We start from the raw sequence: 20594 nt of genomic DNA on the forward strand, positions 1-20594 counted from the left end.
ATTTTCCAGGGACGTCCCTGATTTATAGAAGTCATCCCGGTTTCTGATTTGATCCCGGAATGTCCCACTTTTCCTTAGGATGTCCCTATTTTCATTGGAGAAATGTTGGAGGGTATGGAGTTATCCAACCTCCAAGGTGTGTGAAGGCAATCTTGTACATATAGGGAAGGTTTTTATGTTTTATTATATTTTTATATATGTTGGAAGCTGCCCAAAGTGGCTGGGGCAACCTAGGAAGAGGTGTGGGGTATAAATAATAAAATTATCATTATGGAATGGGATGTCCCTATTTTCACTGGAGAAATGTTGGAGGGTATGAAATAGATAATTTCAATGCTGGAAAACCAGCCAGGCGGCAACTTTGCATGAATTTAGTCCTGAATTATGCACGATCCCATTATAGAAGTGATTAGTTGTGGCTGATACCTTGACAACCTTCGCCAACCGGATGCCCCCCAAACATCTGGAGAACACCAGGTTGCCAAAATCTGTCTCATGTTTCAAATGTTAAGAGTTCTCATCGGAGCACCCAAAAGTAATGCCTGCTTGGAGCATCTAAAACTTTGATTTTCTTGGGAGGGTTTTGTGAGATTCTCGGTGACTCCAGCTCCAGCCAGCCAGAGTAAGCCCCAGAGCATTTTAATTTACAAATCATAAATGAATTAGGCAGCGCTGAAAAGGCACTCATAGGTTTTAAAGCACATTCAAAGCACATTCCCACCTCCCTCAATGAATTCTGGGCACTGTAGTTTACCCCTCAGTGAAAACTCCCGGCAGCCCTTCACAAACTACAGTGTCCAGAATTCTTTGAGGTAACTAATGTGCTTTGAATGTGCTTTAAACGTATAGTTCGCATGCACCCACAATCGGAATGTCTTCACTGTTGCTCGCAAGATCTGCCAGCCATTCTCTTGTCCTGCTGCTGCAGAAAGATGGCTCAATCTCCTATGGGCTTCTCTCCATTCCCCCCCCCCCAATCTCAAATTTAGTTCTCCACATTTGCAATTACTATTTGTCAAAGTCCTCGTGCACAGATTTCTCCCAACTAACACATTTTTGTATGCACTTTTCACTGATCGCATATCTTTGCAAAGCCGTTTAGGGAAGTTTTTAATCTGTGACATTTTATTGTATTTTAATCTTTGCTGGAAGCCGCCCAAAGTGGCTGGGGAGACCCAGCCAGATGGGCGGGGTACAAATAATAAATTATTATTATTATTATTATTATTATTAAGCACACTTTTGCATGTTATTTTCCCTAATTTCGGCATGCTTTATCCTGATAGAGTGGAACCTCGGTTTATGAACACCTCGGTTTACGAATTTTCGGTTTACAAACGCCGCGGACCCATCTGGAACGGATTCATTCACTTTCCATTACTTTCAATGGGAAAGTTCACTTCAGCTTATGAACGCTTCAGTTTATGAACAGACGGAACCAATTACACCCATGCTTCGGGTTAAGTACGCTTCAGGTTGAGTACTCCGCGGACCCGTCTGGAACGGATTAATGAACGCTTCAGTTTAAGTACTCCGCGGACTGTCTGGAACAGATTAATCCACTTTCCATTACTTTCAATGGGAAAGTTCGCTTCAGGTTTAGTACGCTTCAGGTTAAGTACAGACTTCTGGAACCAATTGTGTTCATAAAATGAGGTACCACTGTATTGTGTGTTTTCTGTACACTTTACTTTGGCTGGAGAGCTGTGCTGTAAAATTCGTAGAGGGGTGCAAATTTTGAAAGAAAGAGTGCTGTGCTTCAGTTTGCGCACTGCTTTGGAAGGTATGAAATACGTAGATTTAAATGTGAACTGAATCAATTCCCACCACCAACTGCCTTGTCCCTGTTCAGAAGCGAGAGGCCTCCCTGCTCCCCAGCAACTCCTTTGAACCGGCCCATCTGTCTGGGGAAAACCTGATGAGGGTGGAAAGTCCAGTGACCGGACATGAGCCAGCAGGACAAATGATCCTGAGTCACCAAGACGCCAACCTGATCTTCCTGCCTCTCGCTTCCATTTTTCTCCTTCCAATCTCTTGCTTTCTGCAGACTTGCACCATTCTCAAAGGTGAGGAGGGAAAGAACTCGAGAAGTGGCTTTAAAAACAGAACCTCTGCCTCTCCTGATGTCGGACTCCAGCTCCCATCATCCTTAGCCAACGCGACCATTGGTTGGGGTTGATGGGAGTTGTAGTCCAGCAACGTCTGGAGAGGAGCAGGTTCCCCACTCCTGACCTGAGTGGATGGATCTGTGTTGGCAGTCGTTAATTCATATTTACTTAGAAAACAGATGGGAAACGTGTGTCTCACTGTGGAGGCTAGGAGCCTTCAATAGCCTTATTTTCCATGAATTTGCCTAATTCATTTTTAAAGGCATCTAGGTTGGTGGCCCTCATTACCTCCTGCAAGAATGAGTTCCATAAAAACATAGAATTGTAGAGTTGGAAGGGACCCCCCACCCCTGGGATCATCTAGTCAAGGCACGTCCAACAGGTAGATCGTGATCTACCGGTAGATCCCAGGCTCCCCCCTAAGAAGCTCAGCAAGTTTTGCTCCCCTAGAAAAGCTCAACATTTTTGTCCTGCACCCCCCAAAATTGGGGGCCTTCCTCCTCCCTATAAAAAAGCTCAACAACTTTGCCTGAACCCCAAAAAAGGGGTTCTTTAACTCTGCGAGTAGATTGCAGTCTCTTGGGAGTTGGCCACCCCTGATCTAGTCTAACCCCCTACAATGTAGGAATCTTTCTCCCCAATGTGGGGCTCAAACCCACGACCCTGAGAATAAGAGTCCCATGCTCTACAAAGATGCCCTTCCTTTCATCTGTCCTGAATCTTGCAACATTCGGCTTCATTGGACACCCCTGAGTATCTGAAGAAGTGTGCATGCACACAAAAGCTCATACCAAGGACAAACTTAGTTGGTCTCTAAGGTGCTACTGGAAGGATTTTTTAAATTTTGCTTCAACTACGGCAGACCAACACAGCTACCTACCTGTAACTAGAACCCCTGAGTATTATGAGAGGCGGTTTTCTTGTACTGTACACCTCTTTCATGTCCCCTCTTCAACACCTTTCCTCTAAACTAAAAAGTCCCAGGCCCTGTTTTTCTCCACATGGAAGTCTCTCCATTCCTACCCTGAAGCTTTTCAAATTCTACAGCATCCTTCTTGAGGTAAGGAGGCGAAGTACTCCAAACGCAGCTAGATAAAACAGACAGATAGAAGCCAGAGCAACAATAATAAGAGGAGAATACAGTGGATCTCATCTCTCCAATATGTATTTCACTTTATACAATATAGCAAAATTAAACATGGCTTGGGGCTGTGGAAGCAGAGAGCGGCGGGGCTGGAACCGGACAGGAGAAGTACAAAATAGTGGGAAACATGGGAGAAGAAGATTATAATTGTCCATCTGGAGGGAGCTCATTGCTATAATGTATTTCTTTCCATATTATCTTTGCCGGTGTCTCATATGAAGTCCTGATTTTCCAGTAGACATGGCAGGACTTTACATTAAATTTGCAGCGGATGTTTCCGTTTAGTCGTCCTCTCTAGTACAGATGTGTTTGGAGCAATAAGCAAGAATGCTGGAAATTACATATGTGATGGTCAGTTCCCTTATTCCTTCCACTATTTTTTTTAAATGAAAAGCAGTCAATGGGAGGCTGAAATAGGAAGAGGAGAATCGGTGTCTGGAGGGCTGGCTTAATCCTTTTATGTACTCCCTATCTCCTCCCTGCTCAAACCTGCCTCACCCCAGCTGCTTTTCTGCTCATAAGGGGAGAGAGAGATGGATCCTGTATATTTTCCCCTGCAGCAAAAGGGGAGAGGGGGGAATTTGGAGGCGGGAGGCGGGTTAAGCAGCCACTTGCTGCACAGGTCCTCTGCTTCCAACTTGGCCTGCTTTCTTTACAGCTGCTTTTCATTTAACAATAATAGTTTTTTTAAACCCTAACTGTATCAGGAAGGAAAATCCATGCACTGCACACCATGTGTTGTTGTTGTTTAGTCATGTCCGAATCTTTGTGACCCCATGGACCATAGCACGCCAGGCACTCCTGTCTTCCACTGCCTCCCGCAGTTTGGTCAAACTCATGTTCGTGACTTCGAGAACACAGCCCAACCATCTCGTCCTTTGTCGTCCCCTTCTCCTAGTGCCCTCCATCTTTCCCAACATCAGGGTCTTTTCCAGGGAGTCTTCTCTTCTCATGAGGTGGCCAAAGTATTGGAGCCTCAGCTTCACGATCTGTCCTTCCAGTAAGCACTCAGGGCTGATTTCCCTAAGAATGGATAGGTTTGATCTTCTTGCAGTCCATGGGACTCTCAAGAGTCTCCTCCAGCACCATAATTCAAAAGCATCAATTCTTCGGCGATCAGCCTTCTTCATGGTCCAGCTCTCACTTCCATACATCACTACTGGGAAAACCATAGCTTTAACTATATACGGACCTTTGTAGGCAAGGTGATGTCTCTGCTTTTTAAGATGCTGTCTAGGTTTGCCATTGCTTTTCTCCCAAGAAGCAGGCATCTTTTAATTTCCTGACTGCTGTCACCATCTGCAGTGATCATGGAACCCAAGAAAGTAAAATCTATCACTGCCTCCATTTCTTCCCCTTCTATTTGCCAGGAGGTGATGGGACCAGTGGCCATGATCTTGGTTTTTTTGATGTTGAGCTTCAGACCATATTTTGCGCTCTCCTCTATAACCCTCATTAATAGGTTCTTTTAATTCCTCCTCACTTTCTGCCATCAAGGTTGTGTCATCAGCATATCTGAGGTGGTTGATATTTCTTCACACCATGTGTACTTTGAGTCAAATATTCAGCCTTTCAGAGTTTCTGAGCAGAATACGGCCGAGGAAAGCCATGCCCCCCCTCCAACCCTATGAAACTGCGGAGTGGCATGGCTGCCAATTGTATTTTTTACATAGGGTAGGAAGGTGCCAGCGCCACTACACCGTGGCATTGGGAGATAAATATTGTGGGGTCTTCAGGTCATCCACCTTGCAGTGCTAATACCTGGATAAGTGCAGGCAGAAAACCGAAGCAGGCGTTGAGGCACAGTGGGATGAATGTGTCCTTTTCAGTTTCCCATTTTTCCAATCTTAAATTCAGTTCCCTACATTTCCACAACAATGTGCAGGTTTTTGCTGCTGAATCCATGAAAATCCACCAGTTTTGCATGCAGTTCTTCTGATTACTATGTCCATTTTGGCAAGCATTCCCCCACCTCTCAAAGCAATGCAACATCATATGCTATTTTCACTTACATATACATCTCCATGCACTCTTTAAGTATATGCCTTTTCGGACACGTCGTTTGGTTAAAGAACCACATCGCAAAATTCAGACAACCATGGATTTCGAAGGGTAGCTGTTTCAGTTCGTGTATCGGTTCGAGAAGTTCAAATCGGGCATTTCTAATTGAAATGCAAGCAAAATCAATTTCCGTCCCTGCCCTAGGCTGAGGTGGGGAATCCAAACGCACCGCTCACTTCATTGATAAGATGATGCACAGGCAAAAACATTGTACAGTAGTTGTTGTATAAGGGATTGCGATGAATATTGAAATGTAATTGGATTAAATAAGACTTTGGAAGCAGAATTAAATGAAATTATCTTACCTTGAAATCTAGCACGCGGGGGGCTATCTAAAACGTGTAATTGGCATTTTAATTGATTGATATTTCAATTGGAATGGTAATTTGGTATTGATATAATGTGGCACATATTGGATTTTTGTAATTGAAAATTAATTTTTTAAAAATTAAGAAAGATAAGATGATGCACAAGCTACCGGGAAGTCCTCTGCACAAGCCCCATTGACTAAAAGTGTTGTCATGTTTTCTGCATCTTGACTTCTCATGCTTCCCGCTATTCTGCAGTGGTGCTATTAGAGGTTTATTGTTGTTGCTGCTGTTGCAGCTTCAGCAACTGCACAAAAAATGCATTGGCAATAGATAGCCAAAAACCGGACAGGATCTACCCAGCTTTCACTCTCAACATGTCAGTTTGGTTCTCGAAACTCGCTTGCCCATTTTTACAATCAATCCAGAATGAGACTGAAGCGGCAGGAGGCTGAGCGGGAGAAATAGCAAGTCTGTCTTCAGAGATGAGGCCCAGAGGGCTGGGGGCGCTTCTAGGATCCAGACTGCTGCTATTTTCTGGTGGGATTCAATCACATACCAGCAATTAAAATGGATCTGGTGCTCTTACAAACCCACTTTTAAAAAAATCAGACTTTTCAGTAGCAAGGACAGTCAAATGCACTGGGAAACTGGGGTATATTGAGTACTTGATGTAACATGATAAAACATTTAGAAAGGATGCTGGAAAAACTAGCTGACTTTGTCTAACCTGCTGCCAGATTGAGTTTGCTATCCGGACGGACAATGCTTTGTCAAACTAAATGCACCAGGTGTTTGCTTTCAAACCAGGTCGGCTGGAAGTAACCAGAGACTATCAAAGGGGATGGAGAGAGGAAATTGCAAGGGCAGAAGAGCAGCAGGTACAGGAGAGCTAAACGGCAGGCAAGAGAACGATCCCCAACACTTTGTGGTGTAAACTGCGTTCTGAGCTCCCATCCATTGTGCTGTTTGCTGAGAGCTCATTTATCTGTTTCTTTCTGGCTTCTGAACTTGCTGCTGGCGGAGGCATCTGCCTCCAAGGTGGCCGCAGCGTCCTTCAACAATATCTTTGCCACATTATACTTCAGGAGAAGCGGCACCCCAACCCCACCCTGTTCCCGAGCTAATCCTAGCTGTCTGTGTTTCAGGTTGCCTTGTGTGGGTATGTAATGGGGAGAATTACAGGCAGTGTTCGAGGCAAGTGCAGTTCACCTTCTGCATCGCTCCGTGGAGGGCAGAGACGTTTGCCAGGGTGAAGATCGTGCCACGGGGCAGGCCTCTTCCGATGGCGATGCCCGAGACCTCTCCGGGTGAGAGCGCTCGATCCCATATGGCAAGGCCGGCCAGGTAGCCCACAAAAGACTCCGAGGGTTCGAACCCCCCACCCATTGTGTCTTGCTCCTGACCCAATACAAGAGACCCTTTGGGGGGAATCTCGTAGCCCTTCTGGAACTTGGAGCCCATGGAAGCCAACCTCCTGTCCACATAGAACCAGTATCGCCCCTGGATGGAGGACCAGATGACGCAGATGTGGTGCCACTTGCCATCCAGGATCCGTCCCACGGGCAGCTCCCGGAAAGCAGGGTCGCCAATGACAAAGTGGATGGAGTTTCGGGGTGCAGCATCACGGCCGTGGAGTACCAGCTTATTGTCATTATCCTCCGTGGCATAGGACAGGATGGTGCCCAGGTAGTTGGCACTGGTGCTGACCCAGCTGCAGAGGCTCAGTTCAAGCAGGCCGGCCTGGAAACCTGGCGTGAATGTGGCGAAGTTCTCGGTGGAAGCATTAGGGAAAAACAGCATGGAATCCACGTTGCAGACTGTGGGGAAAGAGGGGGGGGGGAGAGAGAGAGAGAGAGAGAGAGAGAGAGAGAGAGAGAGAGAGAGAGAGAGAGAGAGGCAATCAAGGCTACAAGTTTAACATGTGTCAAATCTGGGAGCCGCCCCTGCCCGAGACCTTAAAACATCGTCATAGACCAATAGCACTGCTCATCTAAGATATAAAGAGAAGGACCAAAATTTCAATTATTTGTGAAATGTTATCAATACGTTGAAAAATTACGTAGGCTTTGCAAAAGGCAGAAGAATGGCTCAGAGTGTGAATAAATTAATAAAGGTTAGTTACATGGTTTTAAAAAAATCAAAAGAATGGGAGCATTTCTTTTTTTATGGACACTGAAAAAGCATTTGACCGCATTAAATGGCAATTTTAAAAGCAATATTGGAACTTTGCGGATGTAGTCCAATAGTTAGACAAAGGATAAGTACATGCCCTCTCAGCTAATAACTCGGCCAATGGATGCTCATCAGAAAAAAATACTCTCTCTAGAGCAGGCATCCCCAAACTTCGGCCCTCCAGATGTTTTGGACTACAATTCCCATCTTCCCCGACCACTGGTCCTGTTAGTTAGGGATCATGGGAGTTGTAGGCCAAAACATCTGGAGGGCCACAGTTTGGGGATGCCTGCTCTAGAGGTACACATCATGGATGCCCTTTGTTGCCAGTATTATTTATATTATCTATGGAGCATTTAGACATAGCTTTAAGCCATTAGCTATAGCTTTAATAACGGTATGAAGTGGGCAGATGCCTGGATATGTCCTAATGAATGCTTTAAATGTATGATGTGGATGGGACCCAAATTGTTCCCTCTCGGGGAAGATGCTCTGGGAGAGATAAGTTCCAAAGACCAAAGGTGGCGAGGGAATAATCGAACTATGGAGCTGGAAGGGACCCTGAGGGTTAACTAGTCCAACCCCCTGCAATGCAGGAATCTTTCGTCCAACGTGGGGCTCAAACCCAACGGCACTGAGGTTAAGAATCTCATGCTCTACCGACTGACCCATCTCCCAGGTCACAAAGTCTACCAATGGCTATCGACTACAGCACTGCTGCTGTTACCACCTCTAGGTAGCTTAGCTGGGCCATTCCGGGAGGATAAACCTAGGCAGCTCGTCTACACGTACTTGTCCCTGGTTTCCGAGGCGCCTCTGACTGCTCCTGCTCTTCAGAGGCCTTGTCCATGACCGCTTCCTGTTGCCTGAGCGCTTGTGGCTCCGGCAGAGGAGGCCGTTCCGCTTCTGCCTCCTGCTGCTGGGGAGCTTCCTGACCCGAAGGGGATCTGCTCTGCAGCCCCCTGCCCTGAGACAGGGCTGCAAGCCGCGTGCTCTCCTGGAGCAGTTTCTTCCTCTGGCGCTGCTTGCCGTGGAGCTTTTTCACGGTAGGGTTCTGCCCGCCGGCTGCCTCTGGTTCCTGCTCTTGGGGGACGCGGTTCAGCAGCTGAGTGGCAGTTAGGTGGTTAGGCAGAAGGACCTCATTGTGCACGGGGCTCTTGAGCTGCTGCTCCAACTCATCTAGCTTGCTGCCCTGGCTTTTCAGGGCATCCTGAAGACTCTCCAGGGCTTTCTGGAGAATCCTTTGGCCAGCGTGCACGGCCTGGGTGTCCTCTCGATGGCTCTCAACTTCTTGAGTTAAGTTGGCCAGGAGTCTTCTCTCCTGTTGCAGCTCTGCCACCTTCTCGTGGTCCCTCTCGCGCAAGGCTTCTTCCAGGGCCCCGAGCTTCGAGTCTTGCTTCTTGCTCTTGTTCTGCAGCTTCTTCACCAGAGCCTTCAAGTGGCTCAGCTCCTCCTGCATGGCTGCGTGGCTCTCGTTGGCAGCGGACTCCAGGCCCTGGTGCTTGCTCAGCAGCTGCTCGAACTTGGCGTCAATGTTGTAGGAGACGTTGTAATTCCCAGCAATCTCCTGAAGGCGCGTCAGGGTGACCTCCTGGAACCGCCGGAACTGGAAAACAGGGTGAGGGGGGAATGGAGAAAAACCCAGTTAGGTTTCTGGAGGGCTCCTAGAAATGTTGGGGAGGTGAGGCACACTGCAGATACAGACTTGCATCAGCAAAGGGTTGAGGGAAGGGGCAGAGAGCGAAAGGTGGCCCTTAAGTCCTTTCTATCTGGCTCCCAGAACTATCTCCAGGTAGGAACAGGGGAGAAATTTGATTCCGCTTGCATTGAAAGGCAAGCCAACTTAAATCTGCGATTTCGGAAGCAAGCTGCAAGCCGAAACGCAGCCCTCCTTCAAAATTCTCCCCATTGCAAATTTTGCAGTGCAGTTGTCCAGCCAAGTACGGGCCGCTCCCAGTTTAGGCGCATCCGAATGATGCACAATCGTGCACATGTGCATGGCGCCGAACCCAGAAGTAGCTCCGAAATGTCATTAAAAGGCATGGAGCTGGGCAGAGCAGACTTACCGAAGTCACTCCCAGGAGCATGACAATCTGATGTGCACTTGTGAAACGGGTTGAGCGAGATCTGTGGATCTGGCGGCAGGATTACATTGTTCCACTGGACTCCTTGGAGCCCATGAATTCACCCAACTCTATTTATATCTCTACAGTAAGGGCTGCCGTTATTTATAGTGTTAACTGGAAACCATTCACGGGTGACTTAGACTTATTAACGGGCTTATTTTGCTATTTCTGATCCTTCACGTTTATTATTTCCTAGTTGACAAGCTCCCTTGGGGAAGCAGCTGTTCCTCAAAGTTGCTCATAGCTGCTCATAGCAGTTCCTGATAGGCCAGGGATTGGAATCCTGGTGCCCTGGAGGTGCGGCTGAGCTCTGACTCACCATCAGCCTCTGGCCAGCATGACCAATGGTCAGGGGCGATGGGAGTTGTAGTCCAGCAACATCTGGAGGGCCAAAGGTCCCCCCAACCCTCTGTTGTACATCTCTGGAAATCAATAGGTTTTGGAAATGTACATCCAGGGTTTTTTCCTTTAATTTTGTTGGGGCGCCCCCCAAGAGAGTGGTGCCCTAACCTATAGCTTGTTTAGCTTATACCAGTGATGGGCAACCTTTTGAGCTTGGTGTGTCAAAATTCGCCAAAAAACCGAGCATAACTCGGGTGGTGTGTCACTTCGAGAAAAAAACCCATAATTTCACGATATTTCTAGTTTAAATAACAAAAATGTATAATTGTAATATATAACTGTATTTAATAAACCAAAAACTAATTATTTAACCTAACCAAAACAAAAAACCCTTATTCATCACAAAGTGCCCAGAGTTGTTGGGTTTTTGGGGGGAGCTGCTGACCAAGGTTTTGGAGGTTTTTTTTGGGGGGGGTGGTGCAAAAGTTGCTTTGGTTCCGGAAGTCTGTACTTAACCTGAAGCGTACTTAACCTGAAACAAACTTCCCCATTGAAAGTAATGGAAAGTGGATTAATCCGTTCCAGACGGTCCGCGGAGTACTTAAACTGAAAGCACTCAAACCAAAGCGTACTTAAACCGAGGTATGACTGTACATAAATCCGGCACCGCGTCTAATCTTGTCCCTTTCTAAAATTTATTTGTCGGTGTGTGTTTTTCCTTCCTGCAAATCGACCAAATGATTAAAAAAGGGGGGTTAAATGGTTTTCTCAGGACAGCGGAGGGAGTTTGTGCCATGCCCCATTGTGGTGATGGCACTTGCCCTTCTTATGACAGGAAATGCTCTGCAGGGGAGCGGGGACAAAAATGGGGGGGGAGGGTTTGAGGTGGGTCAATTGGGGGGGGAGTGAGAAATGGCTCTATTTTCATCTGAGCATTGTTGGCGGGGATGTGGCTGGCCACTGCAATTCTCCCCTGCCTGCCCCCAAGAATTTCACCTTATCCATGAAATATTGCTGTGGGGAAAACAAACTAGGTGAAAAGGTAGCTCTTGTTCATTGGCTCCCATTCTAGTAAAAACAATAGCAATAGAAATATAATTCTTTTATTTGTACCCCACCTATCTGACTGAGTTTCCCCAGCCACTCTGGGCACCTTCCAAAATATATAAAAACATAATAAAACATTGCACTTTAAAAGGCTTCTCTGTACAGGGCTGCCTGTGAATTGTAGACAGACTGCCATAGTAATAATAATAATAATAATAATAATAATAATAATAATAATAATAATAAGTGCTTTTTTCTGGGGGTATGCAGGGGTATACATACCCCTAAACATTTTGTGAATCTTTGTACTTTTGTCCATTTACTGTATTTATTTTCCCCAATTTGAACTATAACATGGTGGTTTTCTTGAGTCAAAATGAGAGTACTGCTAAACATTTTTAAGAAAAAAAAGCACTTATTATTATTATTATTATTATTATTATTATTATTATTATTCTACTCTAGGCCATCCACTTAAGCACTTAGCTTCCCCCAGAAAATGCAGTTTACTCCCTCACAGAGCTACAATTCGAAGCACCGCTGACAAACTAAGGCCCCCCAGATTCTTTATGAGCAACCACGTGCTTCAATGGATGGCGTGTACACTGCCTCAGTTTATTATCATTAATAATAAAGCGCAATCTAACACACGCTTGTGGTTGCTGGCAAGAGGCTATGTATGGGCTAATCCTAGCAGGGCTCCCAAAGGCTGGATAGATATCGCAACAGCAGCTACTCCCACTAACTTTTAAAGGGAAACATGACCCCAAGCCTAATGAATCACGGCGACTGGAGCGGCACCCAGACTTCTTTGCCGCCAGCTGCTGATTCCACTATTTTGGGCGGGTGCATTCTATTGAGCATCACAGAGAGGCAAGGATCGCAAACAGATGCCTCCTGCTTCGACCACAGCTGCGTGTTATCGCTATTATCTCAGTAGCGCCAGAGGGCCTGCAAGGGTGGTTGTTTGCCCCATCTGAAGATAGAACAACAACCCAACAACCCACGACGCTCCCTTTCATTACTCTAAATCGGGACTCTTCCTTGAGCCGTCCCTGCTAGTCCTGGAAAGGGTGCCTCTCGAGAATCAATTGCTTTATTTATCAGCGCCTGTTATAGCTGGTTGCTGGGCAGACAACTCACACCATAACATCCACCGCGCCACTCCCCATTTGGACTCCTGGCCCTTGTCTTTACTGGTACTGGTGCTAGTCAGAAAGCTCCCCCCCCCCCGGCTGAACCATAACGGTTTTCATTTAACATGGTTGTAGTAGTAGAGTCCTTTAAGTTCCTGGGCTCTATAATTTCTCAAAAGTTAAATTGGTCAAGCAACACCAATAGTATTATTAAAAAGGTCCACCACTGATTGCAAGGAAATGGAAAGATGAATTACCCCCAACCATCGTAGAGTGGCAAACCTTATTGATTGAATATTTACAATTAGCAAAATTAATGGGCTGGGTGCGGGACATAGGTAACTAAAAAATATCAAAAGAATGGATAATCTTTAGGGAATATTTAAAAACATATAACAATAACAATATTTTATTGGCAGAATTAGAACGATATCTGTAAAATATAAAAAAGAAAAAAACAGTGGAAAAAACAGTGGAAAAGACAAAGAGTTTAAACCGATGTAAATAAACCTGTGAGAAACAACAAGAAAAAGAACCAGATATAATGGAAAGGGTTGGAAGCATTGTTTATTAGTGGAATTAGAATACATTTTGAGACATTGTTTTGGCATGTATGATTTTGGTTTTGTTTTGCTTTGTATTTTATATTTTGTTTGTGTATGTGAAGATTCGATGTATTTTTTTTAAATTTTTGAAATAAAAGATATTTTTCTTTTTTAAAAAATAAAAAAGATAAAAAAATAAAAAGGTCCACCAAAGGTTGTATTTTCTGCGTCAACTAAGGAAATTTAAATTGCCCCAGGAAGTGTTGATCCAATTTTACAGAAGCATCATTGAAACTGTTCTCTGTAATTCTATTACTGCTTGGTACGGTACAGCCTTCAAGACAGACAAGAAAAGGCTCCAACGAGCTGTAAGAATTGCAGAAAGGGTAATTGGTGCTAGCTTGCCTACAACAGAGACAATCTATGCTACCAGAGTTAAGAAAAGAGCAGAGAGAATTGCAGCTGATCCTTTACACCCCGGTCATCGTCTGCTAGATTTACTCCCATCTGGACGTCGCTACAGGTCTTCGTATACAAAATCGGCCAGGCACAGGAACAGTTTTTCCCCCTTGTGCCATTAAATTGTTAAATTTGTAGATGTGTAGCTGAAGGGGAGGTCAATTATGGGTGGGTTTCTTTGCTTATTTGTATTGTGAGTGGAACAGTGTGTGTATGTTTACATTGCAATGTAGCCGAAACAAATTCCAAGTATGTTGGAAAATGTACTTGGCCAACAAAATTTATTATTATTATTATTATTATTATTATTATTATTATTTCATCTCGGTTCAAATGGTTTTGTGATACAGTGGTACCTTAGTTCTCGAACTTAATCCATTCCGGGAATCCGTTCGGCTCCCAAAACCGTTCGAAAACCAAGGTGCGGCTTCCGATAGGCTGCAGGAGCTTCCTGCACTCAATCGGAAGCTGCGTCGGACGTTCAGCTTCTGAAAAACATTTGCATACCGGAACACTTGCTTCCGGGTTTGCGGTGTTCAGGAGCTGATTTGTTTGACAACTAAGCCATTTGGGAACCAAGGTATCACTGTATTTAGGACCCTGGCCCCATGTGGGAAAAGACTCCCAAGGGTGTTCTCCCAGTCTTCATCCCAGAATCATAGAGTTGTAGAGTTGGAAGGGACCTCAAGGGTCATCTAGTCCAACCCCCTTCCATGCAGGAATCTCTTTTTTTTTTAAATATTTTTATTAATTTTCCAATTAAAACCAATTATATCACATTCAATATTTCAAATTATACACATATATATATCAATCAGACCGAATGTTATGCCAAATCATCTAAAGAATTTTTTATTTGGGTTCCCATGCTTCAAGAAATTGGGAATTCCTCGCAACCGTCCACTGCCGTCTTTTTTCTAAAGTTCAAATCGTCCTCCAAGTTCATAATAATCCAGATCTTCCCCTTACAGTCACATAGATGTTTTCCACTTTCATCCGATTGTTTCCCAGCTGCTGAGATAAATATCAAACAAAGTTTCACAGATGTTCTTTCTCCTGTGTGAGTTAATCAGTCCAGCCTCCCCATAAATCTTCTTAGTGGAGCTCCCTGTTGCGTCGAAGCAGCTCGAAGCAGCGCCATCTTAAAAAGCTCAAATCACTTTCGTTTTCTCTCATAGCCATGAAGATTTACGATCTTTATAGAATTTACAGCTTTTCCAGGCAGGAGACCCAAACATCAAACCATAAACTCTTGGTAAATTAATGGATCTCCTTGCCCTATAGCTGAACTTAGCTTCAGGTCGCTGCTCCAATTTAAAGTGCGTCACAGCTCATAAATCCTCCGAACGCGTCCAGAACTCCTTCCGTCCGACTAGGGGGGGGCTTTTCTCATCGGCAACTCCACATCTTTAAAAAATATGCTCAGTAACAACAGTTATAAAGTTCAACTCACACAGTCTTTTGCTTCTCTTTCACTCCAAACAAGCCAGGACATCGCGTCCGGGAAGGTACGAGGCAACATATATGAAGAAAAAATAAAAACTCACTTCCCTTATCGCTCCGTCCCCATCAATCCTTCTTCCAGATGCAGTACAGTCTTTGACTCCTCTCCCTCAGCAGCATAAATTTCTCAGCAGTAAACAGCGCTTCTTCCCCTCCTTCTGAAGTATGTCCATAGATTTAAGCCTAATTATCTTCTTTAACCATGGAAATCCCCGCCATGCAGATTAGCGTCCGGGAGTCCTGGCCCTCGTAAGTGCTCAGCCCAAGCTCCCCCCACTCCAAAAACAGTCGGAGTGGGTCTGGGGGCATCGCGGGCCAGCGGCCCCTCTCCGTAACCCCCGGAGAGGGTAGGGGGTTGCCATTTACTCCCCTAGCAACCGCCAAATTCCTTACGAAGGTCAGAGAGATGGAAAACAGGTCCGCCATTCCTGCAGGCGGAAACCGGAACCTCCTTCCATGCAGGAATCTCAGCTAAAGCATCCCTGACAGATGGCCATCCAACCTCTGCTTAAAAACCTCCAAGGAAGGAGAGTCCACCACCTTCTGAGGGAGTTCGTTCCTGATATTGAGTCGGAATCTCCTCTCTTGTAACTTGAAGCCACTGGTTCAAGTCCTACCTGCCAGGGCAGGAGAAAACAAGCTTGCTACATCTCCCACGTGACGGCCCCTGAGATATTTGAAGGCAGTTGTCTCAGTCTCCTCTTTTCCAGGCTAAACATATCCTTTTCTCATTTGAGACAGATCCACACCATACTTTTAAAGCACATCCAACACACTTTTAAAGCACATAGCTCCCCACCCCCAGGATCCTGGGAACTGTAGTTTGTTAATGGTGCTGGGAATTATAGCTCTGTGAGAGGGATACTATAGCTCCCAGGATTGTTGCAAGGGGGGGTAATATGCATTAAATGTGCTTTAAATGTATTTGATATGGTTCTTTAGTAGCTTGCAAGGAGCATTCTGAGCAGGGATGAGTGAATCTGTCAATTCTGGTTTCTCATCTTCCCAGTTTTAAGTAAACCTCTTCACATATAACAAAGATTACAAGTCCTAATGAAAATTCATCCGGATTTTATTTGTAATAGACACATTTTTGCCTGCAGCTTTGTCCAATATGCACATCTTTGCAAAGCAATAATGTATTTTTAATGTAATTTTCACTAACACGTGTCTTTATTATACATTGTACAGTTGCATGTGCATTTTTGGACACACTAATTGGCTGGAGAAGTGCAATGCAAAATTTGAAGAATTTCAAAGTATGGCTGTGTGATTTCAGTGAATTAGGTAAGGTCACATGTAATTAATGCAAGCTGAATTGAATCCTGCCTCAAGGACTACTACTTTTTCTTATCAGCATGGGCAGGTGCATAATAGTGCAGTTGTTCTGTTAACTCCAGCAGGTCAGTTGGACATAACAGGTTTTGTAATTTATTTATGCAATACATCATTTTGCAAATGCAAGAAAATGGCAGCTGGACAAAGGTGGATGTAAATGGCAGAGGTTATATAATAAGCTCATATAGTGCAGGCATAGCTCATGTGCCACTATGCTTTGCGTAAATCCTGCACTGTTACTTTCTTAGGCGGTTATTGTTTTAGATCTTCTTTTAAATGCAAACTGCGTGGTGTTGCCTGCTGAAGGATACTGGAGAAACCCAAACAAATATTAGCTAGAAATCCAACTACAAAGTCCCCTTGTACGATCGGCTCTCTTGAGAAATTAACAGGTGAAAAGGCCCAACAAGCCCAACAAGAAGACATTCTGGCAGAACAAAAGAGCACCTCAAAGATAACCTGGATATTTTATTAGAGCAATATCTTCTAGTGCCAGGAATAATGCTAATTTCAAATCAAAGGTATAAAATGGGGAAAATTAATTTCCAGCCTTTGATGATGAACAAAGACCTTGGTAGCTTGTCTTCATTCTGTGCAACACACACAGAACTTACTGTTCTGTTCTGGCTGGAATGATTTCACTAGTTGTTTTTCTATATATTATTGTAATTGTTTTATCTGTTTTTGTAACTATATATTATATTGTTGTCTCCTGCCCTGGGAACTTACTGTGAAGGGCTGGTAAGAAATCTAGCACCTTAATTTTGAAAAGCAAACAAACTTGGTATGGGGGGGAAAAATACTCGATACACGACCTACATGTCCAAAAGGCATGAACACCAATAATTAAGAAGCTGGTTTTTCGAAACGTCGTGCAATTCAACCATTTTAGTATTACTGAGCTAGAATAAATGTTATGACGAGATGGGAACATGGGTAACAAAACCTTGTACATAAGTAAGGGGCAAACTCTCGCGGTTTAATTTGAAGTCTTGACCAAATTAAGTATTTGTGGAATTTTGAATGATCGGATTTGGATTTTAGCTTGCGAATGAGTTTAACAGGTTGCTTCCACCCCAGGTTAGACTGTCAACACCAGGGGTCAGCAAACTTTTTCAGCAGGGGGCCGGTCCACTGTCCCTCAGACCTTGTGGGGGGCCGGACTATATTTTGAAGGGAAAAAAATGTACGAATTCCTATGCCCCACAAATAACCCAGAGATGCATTTTAAATAAAAGGACACATTCTACTCATGTAAAAACACCAGGCAGGCCCCACAAATAGCCCAGAGATCCATTTTAAATAAAAGGACACATTCTACTCATGTAAAAACATGCTGATTCCCGGACCGTCTGCGAGCCGGATTTATAAGGTGATTGGGCCGCATCCGGCCCCCGGGCCTTAGTTTGGGGACCCCTGGTCAACACATTCCAGAGTCCAGAATAATAGATACAGATTGACATTGGTCAGACGGAGGGATCCACTATCAAGAACATTATTTGGTGAAGTTAGGATAATGACAGTCCATGCCAGGCTCACCTGCTCTTCCAATCGTCTAAACCTTTCGAAGAATAGCTTCCTTCGCTCCGCTGTCCCAGGCTGCTGGACCAAGGTGCCCTGAAGACAGACAGCGGCAAGGATCATGAAGATGGACAACATTTTCCGTGTTCCCAGCATCCCGAGAGCCACGCACATCTTTGGGGTGATGCTCTAGGTGGGAACGCAGAAAACAGGGTTCAGTCTCTGTAGAAGAGCCTCTCTCTTAACACTATGCTATTCGGAAAGTGGCTGCTGCGATCCCTTCCTTTGCTTCTAGAAGCCCAAGGTCCTCCCACCAAGCTAAAAAGAGACCCTAGTTTGTTCTCAGAATAGATGAGTTCCACAGACTTCTCTGGCATTCCCAAGAAGCCAAGTTTAGTTTCAGAGCTTGGCAGCCGCCTAGAAACATTACTTGGGGGAGGGAGAACCTGGCTTGGTTTTTGGAGTTCCTTCCAGGACCTGGAAATCAGGAGAAGCCTGGTCATTAAGTTGGCTGATTTTTTCATTCATATGTTGTTTAGTCGTTTAGTCGTGTCCGACTCTTTGTGACCCCATGGACCAGAGCACGCCAGGCACGCCTGTCTTCCACTGCCTCCCGCAGTTTGGTCAAACACATGATACCGTAGTAGCTTTGAGAACCCTGTCCAACCATCTCATCCTTTGTCACCCCCTTCTCCTTGTGGGCTCACTCTTTATATTCTCTCTCTCTTTCTCTCTCTCTCTCTCTCTCACACACACACACACGTCCCACACACATATATATTACCAACTTTTTCGGAAGTAAATCAAGGATATGTGTCTTCCGGGATGGGCTCCTGGGTGTGTCATGTGACCTGCGCCTTGCTCTCACCCTTTCTCGGGAAAAAATCTCACACAGCACCCAGAAACATGCACTTGGGGGGGGGGCTGTGTGATATCTCAACCCCTCCCCCCGGGACTTTTTCAGGGCAATTGCACAGTGCGAGAGCACAGCACCCAAAATAGCTACCGAGATCTCGTGCGGGGAAGAATGGGGTGTCCTGTTTGTTCCGGGGCACTTGGAAGGTATGCTTTTACAGTGGTACCTTGATTCTCGAAAAGCTTGGCTCCTGGACAAATAGGCTCCCGAACGTTGCAAACCCAGAAGTAAGTGTTCCAGTTTGTGAACTTTTTGGGAAGCTGAATGTCCTACACGGCTTCCGCAGCTTCCGCTTGAGTGCAGGAAGCTCTTGCAGCCAATCAGAAGCAAGAGTTTTGGTTTTCAAGCGGTTCCAGGAGTCGAAGGTTTGACAACCAACACTGTATTCAGTAAATTCAGGCTGTGCCAATAAGGCTGATTCAGAACTCTTGCAAAACTAACTCCCCCCACTCACCCCTAAAGTGGATTTCCCCCACTCAGGAAAGTGGGAAACAGCTGCTTGATGCAGCGTCATCTAATCTCCCCAAAAACAAATCATTAAACAGGTCATCTGAAAGAGATGCTTGCCTTGCCAAAGAGGCTAATCCAGGGGAGGGGGAATCTCAGGTCTGGGGGCTAAATGTGGCTTATCAGGCCTCCCCATACAGCCTTTGGGACTATCTATAGGCCCCGTCCCCCTACAAGGCCCCGCCCCACAATTTACTCGAGGTTGCCTTTTTTGGCCTTGCTGGAATGTATCCTTGAACTGGATGGAAAAGTGGAGGTTAAGAAACCTCCGATTTTTGTGTGGTTGGACTCTACGGCTGAAGGGCGGTATACAAATTTAATAAATGCTGATGATTTAGCCTCCTGTGCAAAGATAAGGGTTACCTCTGTTGCCTCCCCGCACCAGTGGAACGTGGCCCCCAGAAGTCTGCCCACTTGGCAACATGGCCCTTGGATGGAAAATGGGAATGCATGGCTTTGAGAACAAGGAATGAGGACCAGCTTTCAGCAACCTGCTCACCTGGTCCACAGGTAGCAAAATTGGGCAGAGTTGGCATTTTTGCACAGTTCAGAATGTTGCAATCCTTTGCTATCTGAAACTTGGTTCAATACCTTGTGTTTATCCAGGGGTTACAAAGAGAATAAAAGGTGCTCTGAGGCCATAGACATGTGGCCCTCTTCACTTCACGACTGCTGGTGCTGCAGAAATATTGGGGTTCAGGGTGGTGCTGTGGGTTAAACCACTGAGCCTAGAGCTTGCCGATCAGAAGGTTGGTGGTTCGAATCCCTGCGACGGGGTGAGCTCCTGTTGCTCGGTCCCAGCTCCTGCCAACCTAGCAGTTCGAAAGCACATCAAAGTGCAAGTAGATAAATAGGGACCGCTACAGCGGGAAGGTAAAGGGCGTTTCCGTGTGCTGCTCTGGTTCGCCAGAAGCGGCTTTGTCATGCTGGCCACATGACCTGGAAGATGTAATAGAATCATAGGATTGTAGAGTTGGAAGAGACCACAAGGGTCATCTAGTCCAACCCCCTGCAATCTTTGTTTTGGTATATTTTTCTTGGGTTTGGGGAGTCCTGCGCATCACCAGTTTTTCTTCTGTAAAACGGGCATTTTGTGGTACCTGCAGCAGATTTTTAGATTTCCAAATGTGCCCCCAGGTCTGAAAAGGTTAGGGACTCCAGGGATGACACAATGCCTCCTAGTTTCCTCTTGTGCTTAATTTGCGCTGTCCTCTTCACACTGCTACAGAAGTAAAAGCACAAGGTGTCTGCATGAAAGAAGAGGGCAGCAAAAGCATTCAGCTGCATCAACTTCAGTGTGGAGTTTGAGGAGACGACCATTTAATTGGATTTATTTTTGCTGGAGCCAGAGGCAAGAC

General features: G+C 45.3%; 1 protein-coding gene across 1 annotated transcript; it reads right to left on the reverse strand.

Moving 5' to 3' along the window:
- Positions 1-3251: 3251 nt before the first annotated feature.
- On the reverse strand, positions 3252-19260 carry PTX4 (pentraxin 4). The gene is made up of 4 exons (XM_035131095.3): positions 18896-19260; positions 17832-18002; positions 8589-9402; positions 3252-7441 (listed from the first exon to the last, which is right to left on the reverse strand). The coding sequence occupies exons 2-4, from the start codon at positions 17985-17987 to the stop codon at positions 6801-6803; spliced, it is 1611 nt and encodes a 536-aa protein (XP_034986986.2). The 5' UTR covers positions 17988-18002; positions 18896-19260; the 3' UTR covers positions 3252-6800.
- Positions 19261-20594: the final 1334 nt, after the last annotated feature.

The sequence above is a fragment of the Zootoca vivipara genome, chromosome 13 (assembly GCF_965207765.1).
Source record: "Zootoca vivipara chromosome 13, rZooViv2.hap1.1, whole genome shotgun sequence".
Taxonomy (NCBI): Eukaryota; Metazoa; Chordata; class Lepidosauria; order Squamata; family Lacertidae; genus Zootoca; species Zootoca vivipara.

What these genes read in the sequence shown, in the direction of transcription:
- PTX4 (XM_035131095.3), bottom strand. Translation starts at nt 17,987, where the DNA reads ATGTGCGTGGCTCTCGGGATGCTGGGAACACGGAAAATGTTGTCCATC. An exon ending in TTAGACGATTGGAAGAGCAG is followed by an intron (nt 9,403 to 17,831) that starts GTGAGCCTGGCA and finishes CCTGTTTTCCAG; the next exon opens with TTCCGGCGGTTCCAGGAGGT. An exon ending in GCCTCGGAAACCAGGGACAA is followed by an intron (nt 7,442 to 8,588) that starts GTACGTGTAGAC and finishes CTTTCCCCACAG; the next exon opens with TCTGCAACGTGGATTCCATG.